General features: G+C 39.8%; 1 protein-coding gene across 6 annotated transcripts in view; it reads left to right on the top strand.

Moving 5' to 3' along the window:
* Positions 1 to 15,983, top strand: part of sycp2 (synaptonemal complex protein 2) — a 51,013-nt gene that overhangs the window by 1,728 nt on the left and 33,302 nt on the right. Inside the window, exons 1-23 of one of the 6 annotated variants that reach the window (XM_048240387.1) lie at positions 760 to 966; positions 2,441 to 2,491; positions 2,650 to 2,787; positions 2,906 to 3,034; positions 3,129 to 3,233; positions 3,473 to 3,497; positions 4,331 to 4,416; positions 4,523 to 4,614; positions 4,731 to 4,765; positions 4,873 to 5,015; positions 5,129 to 5,181; positions 5,264 to 5,309; positions 5,440 to 5,559; positions 5,658 to 5,709; positions 6,592 to 6,740; positions 7,356 to 7,430; positions 7,941 to 8,081; positions 8,245 to 8,353; positions 8,647 to 8,795; positions 13,992 to 14,078; positions 14,600 to 14,669; positions 14,790 to 14,841; positions 15,048 to 15,160. In XM_048240387.1, the coding sequence (XP_048096344.1) occupies positions 2,468 to 2,491; positions 2,650 to 2,787; positions 2,906 to 3,034; positions 3,129 to 3,233; positions 3,473 to 3,497; positions 4,331 to 4,416; positions 4,523 to 4,614; positions 4,731 to 4,765; positions 4,873 to 5,015; positions 5,129 to 5,181; positions 5,264 to 5,309; positions 5,440 to 5,559; positions 5,658 to 5,709; positions 6,592 to 6,740; positions 7,356 to 7,430; positions 7,941 to 8,081; positions 8,245 to 8,353; positions 8,647 to 8,795; positions 13,992 to 14,078; positions 14,600 to 14,669; positions 14,790 to 14,841; positions 15,048 to 15,160 (1,993 nt within the window). In that variant the 5' untranslated portion in view covers positions 760 to 966; positions 2,441 to 2,467. Of the gene's footprint in view, positions 1 to 759; positions 967 to 1,189; positions 1,398 to 2,440; positions 2,492 to 2,649; positions 2,788 to 2,905; positions 3,035 to 3,128; positions 3,234 to 3,472; positions 3,498 to 4,330; positions 4,417 to 4,522; positions 4,615 to 4,730; positions 4,766 to 4,872; positions 5,016 to 5,128; positions 5,182 to 5,263; positions 5,310 to 5,439; positions 5,560 to 5,657; positions 5,710 to 6,591; positions 6,741 to 7,355; positions 7,431 to 7,940; positions 8,082 to 8,244; positions 8,354 to 8,646; positions 8,796 to 13,991; positions 14,079 to 14,599; positions 14,670 to 14,789; positions 14,842 to 15,047; positions 15,161 to 15,983 lie in introns of those variants that run through there. The other 5 variants (XM_048240385.1, XM_048240388.1, XM_048240389.1 and 2 more) reach the window with 5 other exon arrangements.

Here is a 15,983-nt window from a genome sequence, read left to right as displayed (position 1 = left end):
GACCAAGAATATATCTTTCTTTTTTTTTTTTTTTTACTTTTCCCCATTCCCAAACTGAAACAGAAGTCAGCTAGCCCTTCATTTTAGTACAATGTCACAATTAACAGGCTATTCACAAATTAGGCTAAAATAAAAATTGCATTTTTAAAGTTTTTTTCCTCAAAAGACCTTTATTCGCAAACTGTACCCAGGCACGATTGAGCTGCTGTGCTCTAGAATCTTAGGCATGATCATAAGCCCAACCATGCTACTGAGACCTTGAATTTCCCCTTTGGGGTTCAATAAAGTATATATCTATGTATCTATCTATCTACAACCTCATATACTTTGCCAGCCAAGGTATCACATTCAAAAACAGGTGGTAACATTTTACAAAAATACTAATTATTGATTGGGTGCTGCTAGAGAATATGTACCCCATGTCAAAAAAGACTTTTGGCGCTTCCAAATGCTAGAGGGTTCAGGGCATGCTCCCCTGTGACGGAAATGTTAAAAAAAAAATAACCCCTTAAATGATTACTTCTGGTAAATTTTGTGGAAACTAAAAATTGATTTAAAATAATTATATTGGGAGTTTTATCATCACATAACTTTTCTAAACTCTTTTTAAGTAATTATTGGGAGTTTTTCATCACATACTTTTTGCACGCATCGAAGCTTAGCAAGGCTAGCAAGAATGAACAGAGAATGTCTAATAGGAATGAACCATAGAGAGGGGTGACATATAAAGGCTGCATCATCTTGCCTATCCTCCTGTGTCATTGAAAACCGATGGCCAAATATTTACTTTTTTTGGATGAGAATGACAACTGGTAGTAACATTAGACATACTGATAGCTTTGATTAAGCCTGAATGACGCATAGTTATGTGGAGAGACACTGTAGCCTGGCCCTACTTGGCCGAAGACACTGAACCAGACAGTCGACTTTTCCCGAACATACAGATTGCCAGTCCACTCCTCCTGGGTAACGTTACTGTAGGCTACGGATGCCATAATGTGTATGTCCTGAAACAGTTTGACTATTTCACGAGAGATGGGCCTAGTTATTTAATCGGCAAATGTTACAAAGTCTACATTTGGCTAGTACTAAAATTGTCTAGTTTTGTGTAGACTAAGTAATGTTCAGTGACATTGACAATCTCTAAGCTCGCGCCCAACATAATTCGCGCGCAAAACATTAACAACAACCGAACCCATCTCTGACAACAAGCAAACCTTGTCTTCTGAGTCATTCAAAGATTTAGCACTACTTAAGTTACTTATTTTGTGAAGTTTGTAAACATCCTTTGTTAACAGGGCACCTTTTTGCTTGTTTTGATAACTGATATAATCAGAAAACAGATGCCTTCAGGTAAAAGGGGAAACTGAATTGCGAGTCTCTTACATTACCATCAGGTAATATATAACAAGGTTACCTTTACATATGACGATATTCTCTGTGGCTAACTTTAATTTAGCCAGCTAGCGTTAACCTGCTAATCTTACCTTGAATTGAACCGATGTTAACATTAACATGGCCTCACACAAGACAGGTATAACTGAAATAAATCTAACTTTACTGTTTAAACGTGAGAAAGCTACCTACCTAATATTACTTATCTTCATTTTCTCTATTACTTTCCTTGAGAACTGTGATATATAGCTACACAGAAAATCACCAGTGAACGAATTTAGACTTCATTGGCTAAGTTAGCTGTAGCAGCTAGCTGCTACATAATACTAACCTAGCTTAAATTAACGTTAGCCTACTGACTAACGTCAACTGATAGCATAATATGGAAACGTTACACTGGCTAGGCTAACGTTACTGTCATATTAGCCAAGCAAAGTTGATAGAGAACAATTAGAAACTTAATGGTAACTTATACTGAATTAACAATGTTTGTAACTTTGTTTTGATAACATTACTAGAGTTACAGTAGATTACCTTAAGTCTAGGAAACATTGTGAGTAGAGATGAAGTGGAACAGATACTTGAATTTCAAAAAAAAAAAAAAAAAAAAGTAAAAGAATTTCACTGAATTAACTTATTTATTTAGTCTATTTACCAAGGGTTCTGAAATGTACTGAAAGGAACCCTTGTGAAGGAAATTTTACTGGCTGTTTCTGGACAAAGCTCACCTCATGTGACGTAAAAAAAGCTGATAAAAACTCAAAATCTTGACTCAAATCTTAATTAAGCAAAGACCAATGTAGGTCTGTGTAGGCCTAAACTTTGCTAGTCTGAATTTGTTAGATGTCAAGCCTGCCATGGCATTTTCACCTGATGTTCATCCACAGACACTTCTTTTATTTTATGTAATAATAATTGGCACCATGGTTCCTTTGTGTGGTGCCCCTGTTGTTAATCAATAACTTCCGATGCATAAAAGGAAAGTAACAATCCTGTTTTGAAAATCTAAGTAGTATAAAGAACCAATATTTCTATTTCTGTTTAGATTTGGGGCCTTGGTGACTAGCACATCATGGCACCTCGCCAGGACCAACAGGTAACCCATGTTAATTTTGGACCATCATACTAGAAATTCATAATACCCAAAAACATTCTTGCACAATATATGTGCCAAGTAGTTTAAAACATTTTGTTCAAACATATCAATGTTAAAAAAATAAATAAATCTACTAACGGTTCTTTTTACCTTTTCAGATTGAGAAATTATTAGATGTGGCACTAAAACAGTGTAGGTTTCAAGGCCTGGAAGACTTCCTGAATGATAAAAACAATGAGACACCTTCAAAATGCTCAAAACAGTTTATCACTAAGTTGGACAAATTTATGATCAGGGTGAGACCTCTAGCTTGCTGGTTCATTACTGGTGGTTGTCAAAGATTTACTAAATTTCATAAGGTTATAAAGTAACCAAGTAACCTTAACCTCATGCTGAACAACTTCAATTAAACAGGAACTGGATCAAAAGCGTGTTAAAAATGCTTGTCTGGGTCTTACAATCCTGCATACATTTGGATGTTGCCTTGTCTCTCCTGGAGGTGAAGGGTTGGCAGGGATGGTGTCTCAAGGGATTGTGGAAAAGATAAGTATTGTAAGGCCTTACCCTGACTTGCATGTTTTTGTTTCTGAGAGGCGCCGTTGCAATGATTGCTTTATGGTTCTTTTTATGTGTGCACATGGAGCAATGGTTTGAGAAAGCCTGTCACTTATGGGTGGAGGACAGAGCTCAGGGTAATGAGATGCTGCTGCATCTAGAAGAAGACTTCTTTGATGCTCTCATGGTGAGTGAGTTCTAGTGTCTGACAATTTAATTGCATAAAATCAAATCTCTGATTGAGATTCTGTGAGTGAATGATACAAATAATCAGCTTTGGAGCAGTTCTAGCTGTATTGTTATGTGCTGCTGGAATGTGTTGTGTTATGTAGAAATTAATGTATGCATAACATGGTTGTTTGTATTTTAGTCAGACTGTAATGCTGACAGTGTTGTATGAATACTAATAGTGCTGTTATTTTTCAGGCTATTCATGACAGTGGAAAAGAGGGTATGTCTGTCCTTAACAGAGCACAGTGTTTTGCAACCATAATATCCCCAGTAGATTACACCCTGTCAATGCAACCAGTCAACAAGTGTAAACGGTTATGACAGCAAGGGTTTGCAGTCTCTGGGGCTGTCACTAAAATTACAACAATTTGAGAGGGAATATATTCTGTTCGCCTGACCCATAGCCCATATTTGTCACTATTCAGTGCATCAACAACATATTTTTTGATGTCCAAAGTATAAATTATGACACCAAGGATGCCTTAACTGTAACTGCTGTATATAGTAGATGATATGGTAAGCATATCTCTATATCTTTGAGTTGGATTTTAAAATCAAACGTATATGTAGCTTCCACCTGCTCTGGATCTTACATTTATTCCTCATTATACCTCAGTTAGATGAGGTGTTATAAGTATTTTGAAAACCATATGTATATTTTTTTAAACCATATGTATATTCACATATGTGAATGTTTTGTAAGCCTGTAAAATGTATGGCATGTTATTGGCCTGATTTACTATGGAATAGCTGGTTGATTTTGAAATGAGATATATATATATATATATATACTTACATACTACATTACATTATTTACATACTATAATAAAGGCCTTGAAAATGGTGACATTTATGTAATGTAGTATGTATAGTATAATATGTAATAGTCATGTCAGAGCTAATTTTATATGTGATTTCAGTCACACTATGGCATTATATGTTATTTTCTAGGTTTTTCCGATAGCCAACCAGAATAGAATGTTATTGGAAGGGTTTTCTAAAAGCATAACTGTTGGAGCTTTGACACTTAACACGGAAATCTGTTTTCCTCAGGGACTTCTCAGGTGACCGAGTCATTCCTGCCCCTCATTGGCAGGCTGGCTTCTGATTCCCAAGTCCACATATCAGTGCAGAAGGAGGTTAGAGATTTAGCCTTTTCTATTACAGTACTTATCTAGTCATAACTATGCTTTTTTCTGTAACTGCTTGAGGCAAAAAGCATAAATATTTCTTTTTCCCTCATAGGCAGTCCAAAAACTTAACATAATCTTGGATGCAATGCCGCCTGAACTGAAGAAAGAAAGGAAAATATTGTCAAAAGAGGCTTCAGTTGTTGTGTATGTGTGCACTCAAAATAAACATTTACTCAAAAGAATAGTGTCTCACTAGAATCCTGCAAGCAGTGATAAGAACAATGAAGGATGTTGATTTGATGCTTTTTCTTCTATCACAGAAAAGAACTTGCTGGCAGGATTGTTGAGGGCGGAGGTCAGTTGAAGAAAGACTATTGTGTCTTAAAATAAGGACAGAAAAGGGGTTTCAAAATGAACTGCATCTTTTAAAATCAGTGATTAAAGATGTCTGTTTTCTTGTAGATTATGATCTGCAGGCTGCCATGCTTGAAGCCATTTACAGGATGACAGTTGCTTCCCAGAGAAGAGAATTTGTGCATAGTTGGTTCACCATGGGCTTTGTGGCTTCTGCCTTCCTGAAGATACGGGAACCTCAGTTTGAGACAGTAAGATTATTACTGTCCGCTTCTGATGAGCTGGTGGATAATAAATAGCATGCCTCACCTGGAGCGCACCACCTGTTACTATTATTTATTTATTTATTCTTTTATTTTTTCAGGATTGCAGAAAATTTCTTAACATGGTCAATGGCATGAAAGGTGATATGAGAAGGTATGTAACTTCAGCTGTGTTAAGAGGGCATTGGGCTTCAGTTCGTGCTCCATCTTGAGATAATTTTTTTCTTGTTTGGCAGAGTGTACTCCTACCCATGTCTCGAGGTGTTTTTGGACAAGCACGAGGTCAGTCCCACTTGAGATCCCAATGCTGTAAAAGTTTAGAATAAAATTTATGTCTCTGACTGCTAACACTCTGGGGAATAAATTGTTCCATTTATTAGAACATTATGTAGCTCAAGTGCATTGTGTGCAGCTGCTGATGCCATCTGATGAAAAACTGGAGGAATTCTGGATAGACTTCAATATTATAAGCCAGAGCATATCATTCTACTGTACCCTAGCCAGCGATGAGACGCAGGAACCCAGCTCGACTGTGAGTCTCTCGCTGAAACATAGCTGGATGCCGCAGTGACACTTATTGGTTTTGAGCATGATTGAAGACGATGATTGTAACCTTGTCTTTTATTTCAGTGGGAGACATTTTTCCTGCCCAACAATGAAGTGGAGAGCTATTCAGTGGATGGTAATCAGTCAGCTGAAAATCAAAAGCTTAACCTTACTGTTCAGAACAAAATGTTTGCCGTGGACTGCTTATTATCCAAGGAAACTATTTATTCTAAACTATAAAAGCTTAAAAAGAGACAAAGACACTTCTCATCTGGTAGCTGAGATGCTGGAGTTTGAAGACATGAAAATGGAAAATCCGCACACTCAGACCTGTGCAATATGTATAGTTAATAATGTTACAGTATTATCTAAGGACACTATCGTAAACGTGCTAATTACCAACCATTTCGTTCGAAAATTCTTAAAACAACGATGATTTTTTAATACTTCAAAATAACATTTGCTAAATGAACCTTACATTTTTCAGTAGCCATATAGTAGGTGTGTAGATTTGAACAAAATCTACAAATCTATCTAATTTGGTTCTTAACGGGGCTTTTTCTGCCTGAAATATCCGATTTTGTTTACAACGCTCTGAGTTTAGTGCTTGGCTGGTGGGTGCTTATTCCCAGCCTTTGTCAGGCACATGAACGGTTAGCCCGAGAATTCTCGTCGGCAAATCAAAATTCCACAGGAGCTCCAAGCGGATTTGTACACGCAGCCTTACAACACTGTTTACAGCTCTTCGAGTCGCGGTAAAATGTAATTTTTGGTACATAGCTACTTTAGATAAACTTATGGTGTGGGTGCTTGCGTTTCTTTAGGAATCCGCCGCCTTGGTTTGTATAGAAATGAATATTAAGTGATACATACAAAGCATATGCTCATAGTTCAGCTTTGTTGTTCATGTATAGAGTTAGACTTTTATCAGGTCTGTATGGTTGGTGTTTGTGTTCTTTTCTTGGTCTATACGCCTCAGTTTGTGTGCTCAGGTCTTGTGTGCTGTTGTGCTTTGCAGAGCAAGAGAACAAGAAAATCCTGAGTGTGCTGCTGACCAGCCCACGCTGTTTAGGGGAAATCTCGGGCTCCAGACTCTCCGTCCACTTCAGCTCCTCCCTGGACGTCCTAGAGGCTGCGCAGAAAGTGTTTGGAACTGCGAAGAGCAAAGTAGGTTGTGTCGCACTACAGGGTACACAGAGATGGGAGCAGGTTTTGTGTTTTGTTTTTTGTTTTCAATTTTCCAAGTGCCAGACCAAACTTATGACTCGGTAATAGACATAATACCAGAAAAGGCTGCATTTCGCATAAACTGATTTTTCGATTAGAATGTCTATCGCGCATGGTTGTTGACAGGTTGTTGACACCTAAACATGTCTGTGCAATAGATGTACTACAGAATAGCCATTACTCTCATTGTGCTTTGTTTTAGTTTTGGGTTCCTGAAACTGTGCATGTGCTTCCTATTTGCAGACGTAGGCACCTATTTCAAAAGTATATAGATATTTTTGTTCCATGAGGTGCATGTCAAGAGGTTTACTGATGACCCCCTTGGCTGATAACGAATATATTTCTTTTTTATTTGTCCACAGGGGGGCATAAGAGGTCTTACAAAAGTTAAATTTGATGTTAATAATGAGCCCCTGCGGCCTCAGTAGCAGGTTTTCATGAATTATAAAGGACTCAATGCAGTGAGATTATCTTTCGCCTCTCAGTGAGTGCCTTTGAGTGGCCCAATGAATAATTTAAAAGGCAGAATTAATTCATGATAAACACTCCTTTCAGAGATTTGTTGGAAAGAAGGGCACTTCTGTGGTGAAGACCACTGTCCAGATCATCCTGGATGAAACCAACTCACAGGTAATCTAGGTGAACAGCTTCAGCTGTAGAGAACTTTATTCCAAAACTACTTCATCATCAATAAACATATTTAATTTACAAGATCCATAACAGTCCCCTAGTTTGATTTGTGGCATGTTTTTTTTTTTTGCCAAAGTCAGTGTATTATCTCATTGCAAATGCATCCTCCAACTGAGCTATTCAGCCAACATCATAATCTGTGACAGTCCCTTGATTATTCTCCATCATACCCTACCGAAATGCAGGCTGACTAGCCAGCACCTTGATCTGTGGCGTGCAGTCTTTCTTACCAATATGATTTGAGGCAGGCTGGCTACCACAATGGGTTTTTAGCCAGAAAAACAAATCAAAAAGATTTTCTGCTTACAGCTGACTTTTGTTATTGTTTCCAGACAAATTGCACTTGATTGCATTTGATTTGAATTGTCTTGTTTTGGATTTAGTTTAAAGAAGTGATATTTCCATAAACTGAAGTCTGGGGTGGTTATGCTTTTGTGTCAATAAAAACAGGTCCTCATTCCAGACAGCCAGATCTCCCTCAGCCAGCGTTCAGAGAGAGAGCAGCCAGCCATGAACATGTCCACCACCTGCAAGCCGCTTCCCCCTAGTGTCCCTCTGCAGAATAGCATCCCCAAACCCCAACTCCCCAAGGCAAGATTACTGAGCTGATGTCTTTGGCTGGGCTTTCTCTGCACAAACCTACCCAGTGTTTCGGTTTTCATTTGTCCTGCTGTTTCAGTTCTGAACATCACTTTTTTTTCCCTTCTCTTCCCTTCGCAATGTTGATCCTCCTGCTTTTTCTCCCCACCTATAGAGTGTGACCCCGGGGAGGCCGAAGATCTCAGAGTCGTCAATGTTTATCTCCAGCAGTAGTGGCGGCCGTAAGCTGAGAGGAGACCCCTGCACAGCTGTAATGCCCTCATGTGGGTGGCCCTGCAGCACGTCCATTACACACCTTTCACACAGATGAAAAAAGAAGGCCGCTTTTGTTTTCAAAGCCGTCAGATCAAAATTCCTCCTCAGAACAGGGTGTACTGTACTCTCCTTCTCTGCCCATCCCACCCTCTCTCTGTGATTTGTTTACTGTCTCCCGTACTTCTGTCTTTAACACCTGAGGATTTAGGGTTGTTTTGTTCCATTCCTCAACGGCAGAGCTGTTCTTTTCCTGTGTATTTCATAACGTGTGTGTGTGTGTGTGTTTGTTCCCTGACCCCAGCCACCCCCAGAGGGAAGGTGAAGCCAGCCCTGCAGATGATCAGCTCAGTGGAGAGGAAGCACGAGCTGAGCCTGAGAGAGATGGTGGTGACCAAGACCTCCCACAGCATGAAGCTCTCTCCTGAGCTCCCAGACACCAGCAAAGAGCAGGTAACCATATTGCACTATAACAGAACCCACAAGCCAGAACACAGGGGTGTGATTCTTCCATTTTTAAACGGAATTCCGTTTTTTTCGACTTGAAAAAATAACACAGGCCATTGTTATGTAGGCTATAACAGGCCGCTGACAATGACGACGGGTTTTGTGCTTCACATCTTTCCGAATATCACGCCGCAAGTATTCCGTTTACTAGTGGATTTCATTGAAAGTGAATGCAGACGGGTTGATCAGCTTCGTTCTGAAGAATGCTTGATTCAAGTGCAGTGTGTGTGGCGAACTAGTTTCTCAGCAGAAGCCATGAAACGGTAAAGGTCAACAAATTGATTTAAAAAGACATGTATGAAGTTGTTTTTTTCTCGTTTTGGCTTTGCATCGGGTTCGCTGTCAGGATATTCGATAATGAATCTCGTGATGCTGATATTTTAATTTCTGCGCGTGTAAGCTGTGCTTGAAGTTAGCTGTGACAGACTAGCCTAACCTTGCAGGTTTTCATAGTTTTAACCACAAAGCCTGTCTACCTTTGGCCTACTACATTGTTTAATTACTTGTCATTTCGCCTTTGTCCAGCCGTTCACCTCTGTGAACCTTGCTTGAACCCGGCTTGTCTATTATTTCGGGATGCCATCTCACCATGAGAAAACGTAACGTTATGGTGACAGTGCCAAGAGATCAAAGCTTTGGCATTCTTAGTAAACATTGGTCTTGCACATAATATTGAGCTGAATATTTAGTGGAAATAGCCTACTGTAGCATTGTGCTGATAGATAAAACGTCGCCTATTTAAAGGCGCAGTCCGCATTTTAACCCTAGCGCTCCATTTAGTGTGTGCTCTTGTAAAACTAGTGTTGTAGCCGCTTAGCCTACACAATCCTGGCGCAGTAGCTTAAAACAGTAAGAGCCTACCATTTATTTTAGGAGGAGAGGTGTAGGACCTACAGTGTTACTTTGGGAAGAGAGGAATCGATGTAATTTGATTCTCTTTGGAACTGAAATATTAACAACCTTCAAGTTGCAACCTCTTCAATCAGCATCAATATCAGTAGGCCTATCACATGATTCACTATTTTGTACGTAGGCCCAGAGGACTGTTAGGGGGCAGGCTATATATTATTATCAAGTAGGCCTATAGTAAATAATTTAGTCAACATTTTAACTCAATATTGGTTTAAGTTATAAACAAAACATGTTATAAATTGAAAAAATCCATGGTTCTGCATCACTGTTGGCAAAATAATCATGATGGCCTATATATTTAAGCCATATTTGGTTTAGTCTTGTGTAGGCCTAGGCTACTTTGCTCTATCATAAATGAGTTGCTATAATGTTTGAAATATATGTATCTCAATGTATCAATATTTCCCATAAAAGTCATCAGATGTCATCATTTAAGGGGTTATTTTTCAACATTTTCTTAGTATTTGGCCCAAACATATTTTCTTTAAGGCCCTTTTCCAGTGCCACCCCTGCATAGGATTTGCCTCATGAAATTTATGAAGTGTAGGTGATGTAAATATATACGGTAGTCAACACTATAGTCCACTAAAGTACTCAAACCATCGGGGGAGTGTGTGGGGGGGGTCACTCCGTGCTACGGATATTTTCCTTTTGTTTTTACCTTTGCCAATCACACCCCTGAGAACATGAGAGAACGGACTATACCGGAACAGGCACACTTAATCTGCGTGCACACCTGAAGCAGCGGGGTGTCCAAATCCTCTCTGGCCTCCCTTTATACTTGAACCTATAAAGTATTCCAGATGCTGGAATGTTCGATCATATGTTGCATTTTTAAAGGAACCGTTAATTTCTTTTACAGTTTTTTTCAGTCGCTAACAAGCACTTACCCATACTCTAGATACTTTTTCTAAACTCTTAACACAGACTCACACCGACAAAACACAATTGGCCAAATGGATAATTTTCTTCTCAAAAACACATTTTGTTAAATATATAACTAACACATCTTTCTCTGCACACACTAACTTTGCCCAAACACAGTTGGTAGGTTACGGGGACGCTGGCGAGACACGCCGCTCCGTCTGGCATCTTGTTTTTGTTTGTTTTTATGTAATGTTCGTAATTTCATGTAATGTCATGTTTATTTTTTGTATTGATTTGTCTAGTTAAATGTTTTCTCTTTATTTACGTTATTTTTGATAGTTTTCGTGTTATTCTCTTAGTCCTTTTTACTGCTTTCAAGTCGGCTGATGTTGTTAACGCCTGTCCATTGGGAGCTTGCTATGGCTAGCTTTTGCCCTGGGCCTCTTACATCCTTCCCATCCATCTGTGAGCCGGTGCTGCACTTCGCTGTCTGGTCGAGGGGATTTCTCGGGACTGCAGCTGGAGCTACTCTGCGAAAGATCTGCCGAGGTCGCCGAGCTGTTTCTGACCTGTGAGCTGCCATGCCAACTGCCTGGAGTCTGGATTGAGCAGACTAACGTTAATGTTAACGTTGAAGAACTCTGCATTACGGACCAACAAACTGTCGCTGTTATAAGTCCACCGAGTTGCTGATCTACAAGATCGCCCACGACTTTCGGACTGGTATGCTTCCAGTGATCTCCAGACTAACAAGGCCTAACGTTCACGTTATCTCCAGACTGCCAGTGAGTGTAAAGAACTTTGTTGGCGTTGCATCGGTTGTGGAGACAACAGCTGTGCGCAGTTTCACGCGAGTCATCATTGCCCTTGGACATTTTCAGCCGGTTGAAAATTGGACTAATTCTATTTTTATTTTTTATTTATTAATTTGTTTGTTGTATGTCTTGGTGTCACGGGTACGCTGGCGACTACGCTGCTCCGTCCAGCATCTTTTGCGTTTGTTATTTCTTAAATGTAGTTCTATGTCTTGGTGTCACGTGTACGCTGGCGACTACGCCACTCCGTCCACTGTTGTCTTTGTTAGTCTATGTGTCAATGACTGTCTTATATGTGGAGCGCTTTGGGTTGCACTCTGTGCATGTTAAATGCGCTATACAAATAAAACTGACTTGACTTGAAATCTGACTCAAAATTAAATTATTCTGTCAAAGAATAACACTTGTTTTCACTTCACAAGGTACATGCAGTCAATCAAAGTACACCAGGTTTCAAAATACTGGCTATTGTTGACATTACAAAAACTGCATAGACTTTTATGTTTCAGTTTTACAGGTATTTGCATGCAATTTTTACACTAAATTTCTTTGTTGGGAACTGTATGTCCAAATGTCATGTTCACATTCAAAAGCATTCCAGTAAAAAGCAAAACATTTTTTTTCCTTTACTGTTTACTACAGTAGGTACAGTAGAAATACTGTTTACAGTATGATAGAGCAGAAAAAGTTTTACAGTATTGCTTACAGTGAACAAAATATCCATGAAACACAAGCATTCTGAACAAAAAACAACAGCAAAAAGCCCAGATAAAAAGGGAGGAGCTAAAAAAAAAACGAAGAAATTACTGTATCTAATCTGCAATATTCAGGCCATATGTTAGGCCACATGTTTTCATCAACATCGCATTGATTACATGGTCAATGATAATGGCACGAATTTCATCACTGACAACAGTTCTTGCAGCCTTTGGAATGCCACCACCACACATTTTTACACCTCTACCTTGCCCTCTTCTTGGGCCTGCTCTTCTCCTCTTCTCCTGCTCCTCTCCTCTCACTGCTCCTGCATCTCTCACTGGGCCTGCTCCTTTGGGCCCCTTGCTCTTACTCTTCCTCGTCCAGACATTACAGTGTTTGTCTTTTTCTGTTTCTGTTTCTAAAAACATCACTCCTCAAAGTCCTCCTTATACTGAATAAGTGTCAATGTAATAGAAAAAAATAACCCCTGCCACTGAGTCTAAGCCAGACTGGAATCAGCTGTGTTTGGCCCAATTTACCCAACATAAATTAAATTTGAATTATTCAATTGTTTGTTTATTATCAGCTGAGATATATTGTTTTTGAACTGTTATCATTGCAGAAGAAGAGGTTTTTATACTGTATCTAAGGTTTGGAATATTGCTTTTGCTATTGTGGGATGTTGTGTGTTATAACATTCGTAAATACTGCAAAAACAATCCATAATTTTGTTGGGAGGTATAGCTTGTCTGTTAAGAAAATGTAAGCATTGTGGAAATGTGTTCACTGACTGTATATCGTGTGAAAACGACATGCATTGTGTGAATGGTATGGCCACAAAAGACCGATGCTGTGCTAATTGTATCTAGAGTTTTGAAAATGTGACAACTGGTTGGACAAACGGTTGTTAGCGACTGAAAAAAACTGTAACTTTTAATTAACTTTTAAGAAACATTTAATTGGGCTTGCCTGAATTTTGATGCATTTTGATTTTGATCACATCGGTGTATCTGATATAGGCGGGTCAGAGGCGAGCTAAACAGATGAGAGTCATAGTGGTACCCAATTGCGTTGAAGCGTTTGGTAACTACCTCGGAAGGTACAGCCTGTGTATGGTAACTTAATCATGTATTTTACTCATACAGACCTGGAAAAAGTTTCAAATGACTGAAAACACTTACTGGATCTCTCCTCATTATTGCCAGCACAAAGTGGAACAAATGTTTAATGGGAACTTATCACATAGACTTTGTTTTCTCAACTGCTTACATTTGATTTGGTTGCCACCATAGTTAACTGAGGCGTGGCGTGAGTGTGTCAACTGCGTGGTGTGTCCGTTTTCATTTTGGCTCCCATGCTAGAGGTTTGAGGTTAGAGGTTGCACACTGCCTGCATGACATGCACGTCTCAGGCACGGCTAGAGCCGCGCTAAAAACGCGTGCAAGCTTGTTGCAGCCGCCACACAACAGACAGCCACAACAGGCAATCGGCCTGATCAGACTTGATCAGACAACTGTCTACCGACGCTCTGGCTGCCCAAACGCAACGCCAACGGTCTCGCCGCTGCTCACCAGCGGGAGACGCTGGCTCTCACATAGAGCTCTCTTCCATTCGTCAGGACGAATGTAGACGTCCTGCGTCTCATCTCGTGTCACACACAAGTTCTTTTAGACGTCATATACCCGAAATTGCGTTTTTGAAGTTTGAGTTAGCTCTGCTGAAGCATGCTGTGATGCACATGGTTAGAGTGGTAGCGCAGAGTGTGTGTGTGTGTGTGTGTGTGTTTATATGTCTAGCTGGAAAAAATCACAGATGTGTGTGTGTGTGTGCTGGTGTGTGTTATTTTCAGCAGTCCATCCCGGTATCTGTCCCTCCATGCAGCGCCAATCCAAGGCCCGACCCAAAGAGAGGCCATGAGGCAGAGAAGTTCCGCAGGGTAAGTTAAGAGACTTTTTCTTTCTCCTCCACGTCTTTCTCCTGCTCCTCCTTCTCTCCATCCTTTTCTCCTTTCCTCCTCCTATGTTTCATCCTTACCCCTCTCGCTTTCCTCCTCTTCTTCACATTGCTGTTTACGTGGTTACATGTCACCATGCTCCACGTGGTGTGTACTGTGTTTGTATGTATGCATGCACTGATGCTTTTCACACATGAAGTTTCTAACGGAGAAAGTTCTTTGAATTTTAATTCTTTCCCTTCTCTTCCTGCCAAGTTTGTTTTATTTAACGGCACTCTTTTTTCTCGCTCGTTCTTCTCATCTCTCCATCCCTCTTCCGTCCCTCCTCCTAATCCTCCACCTAATCCTCATCTTGCTGAATTTATTTTACTTAGAACTCCTCTTTGCTATCTGCCCCCCTCTCTCTTGCTCAGCTTCATACCCCTCCCCCTCTCTCTCACTCTTTATACTTCTCAGTTTCTTTTTGCCTCACGATTCGTGGTGTGTTGTTGTCTCCCCTGCAGCACATTCCTGTGGACAAAGTGCTGGAGATGGTGCAGACACAGGAGCCCTGTGTTGCAGAGGAGCCTCTGGGTACAAAAGCCCTTATTGCTGCTCTCTTTTATTGAAAGCCAGTTAGCTTGTAATGTCATGGTAATGCAATGGTTGTATTTTCATTCAGCGTAATTACTTTTTCTCATTTTCATCCCTCAGATGAAAGCATAGTCCCAGACTCCCAGCCTACCAACAGAAAAGAGAGCAGCATGTAAGACTACAACATTTCTTTTTTTTTTTTTTCGCTCATAGCTACAGTAGGATTGTCTCTGTATCTGTTTTCATAGATGTACAATTACAGTTATGCAATTTGTTAATGCACACTGTTCTCATCCTGTCCTCGTGAACAGCCAGATAATTGGTTTGTGTTCAGTCAGTTGGTGTTTGTATGTGCATGTGTGTGTGTGTGTGTCTCAGGCTTCCTGGTCTCTGGAGCAGTGGCTTCTCCAAGCAGAAGTGGTCTGTGTGCGACTCAGTGGTTTCAGGATGGAGGAGCAACTCCTCCCTGGGTGCTCCCAAACCTGGTGATGGTCTCTGCTCCACCCTCACACCAATGCTAATACAAAAAGCAGTTTTTGCCCATCGCTTACACACTAAAAACGAATGCTTAGACCAAAGCCTCAGTACCCAAACTTCTTGTAACATACCTTAAACATAGTGTAACCATAGCTTAAAAACATGTTCTGCTTTGCAAGTTGTTTCCAATTCTGCAACACACTTATTGTAAAACACTACACACGGTTTCTTACTGTATATTAGACAGTTAAAAAATTAAATTTCCTACTATCATTGGGAAAACACTTTCAAAATGCAAAACACATCTGGTAATGGTAATAGCCAGAAAAAAGAAAAGATATATGCACACTGTCGTATGCTCCCAATTTAATGGTAGGCTACAACGTTTCAACCACTCAGGTCCTGTAAGCTGATTAATGGAGCATTTCTATTTTTGAGTTTCACAAAAGACTGAGAAAATTACAATACAGATAGTAGATCAGAGTGTTTTGTATAAAGCACATCAGTGTGTTGCTGCTGATTTGAAAGAGTAATTCAATATGGTGCATATGTGTATCATTTTGTTGTAAGAATAACATTTTTAGAAAGGATTGTCGATTGCAGTGTTTCTTTTTTGCATAGATGTGAGTTGTTTATCTCTGTTATAATAAAACTTTATTTTATTTGTAATGCACTTTACATTCACAAGAAATCTCATCAGATCAACAGTAAAAGAAATACAGTAAAATCACATTTGGATTCCATAAAAAGGCAGCATCCATCAGGGTTAAAATCAGCAGCTTGTCAGGTTAATATGTAATCCAATATATTTTTTGTCAGATTCAGCTAATTTTCTAG

Source organism: Alosa alosa, chromosome 4, assembly GCF_017589495.1.
Source record: "Alosa alosa isolate M-15738 ecotype Scorff River chromosome 4, AALO_Geno_1.1, whole genome shotgun sequence".
Classification (NCBI taxonomy): Eukaryota; Metazoa; Chordata; class Actinopteri; order Clupeiformes; family Clupeidae; genus Alosa; species Alosa alosa.
This window is presented reverse-complemented; position numbering and strand designations above follow the sequence as displayed.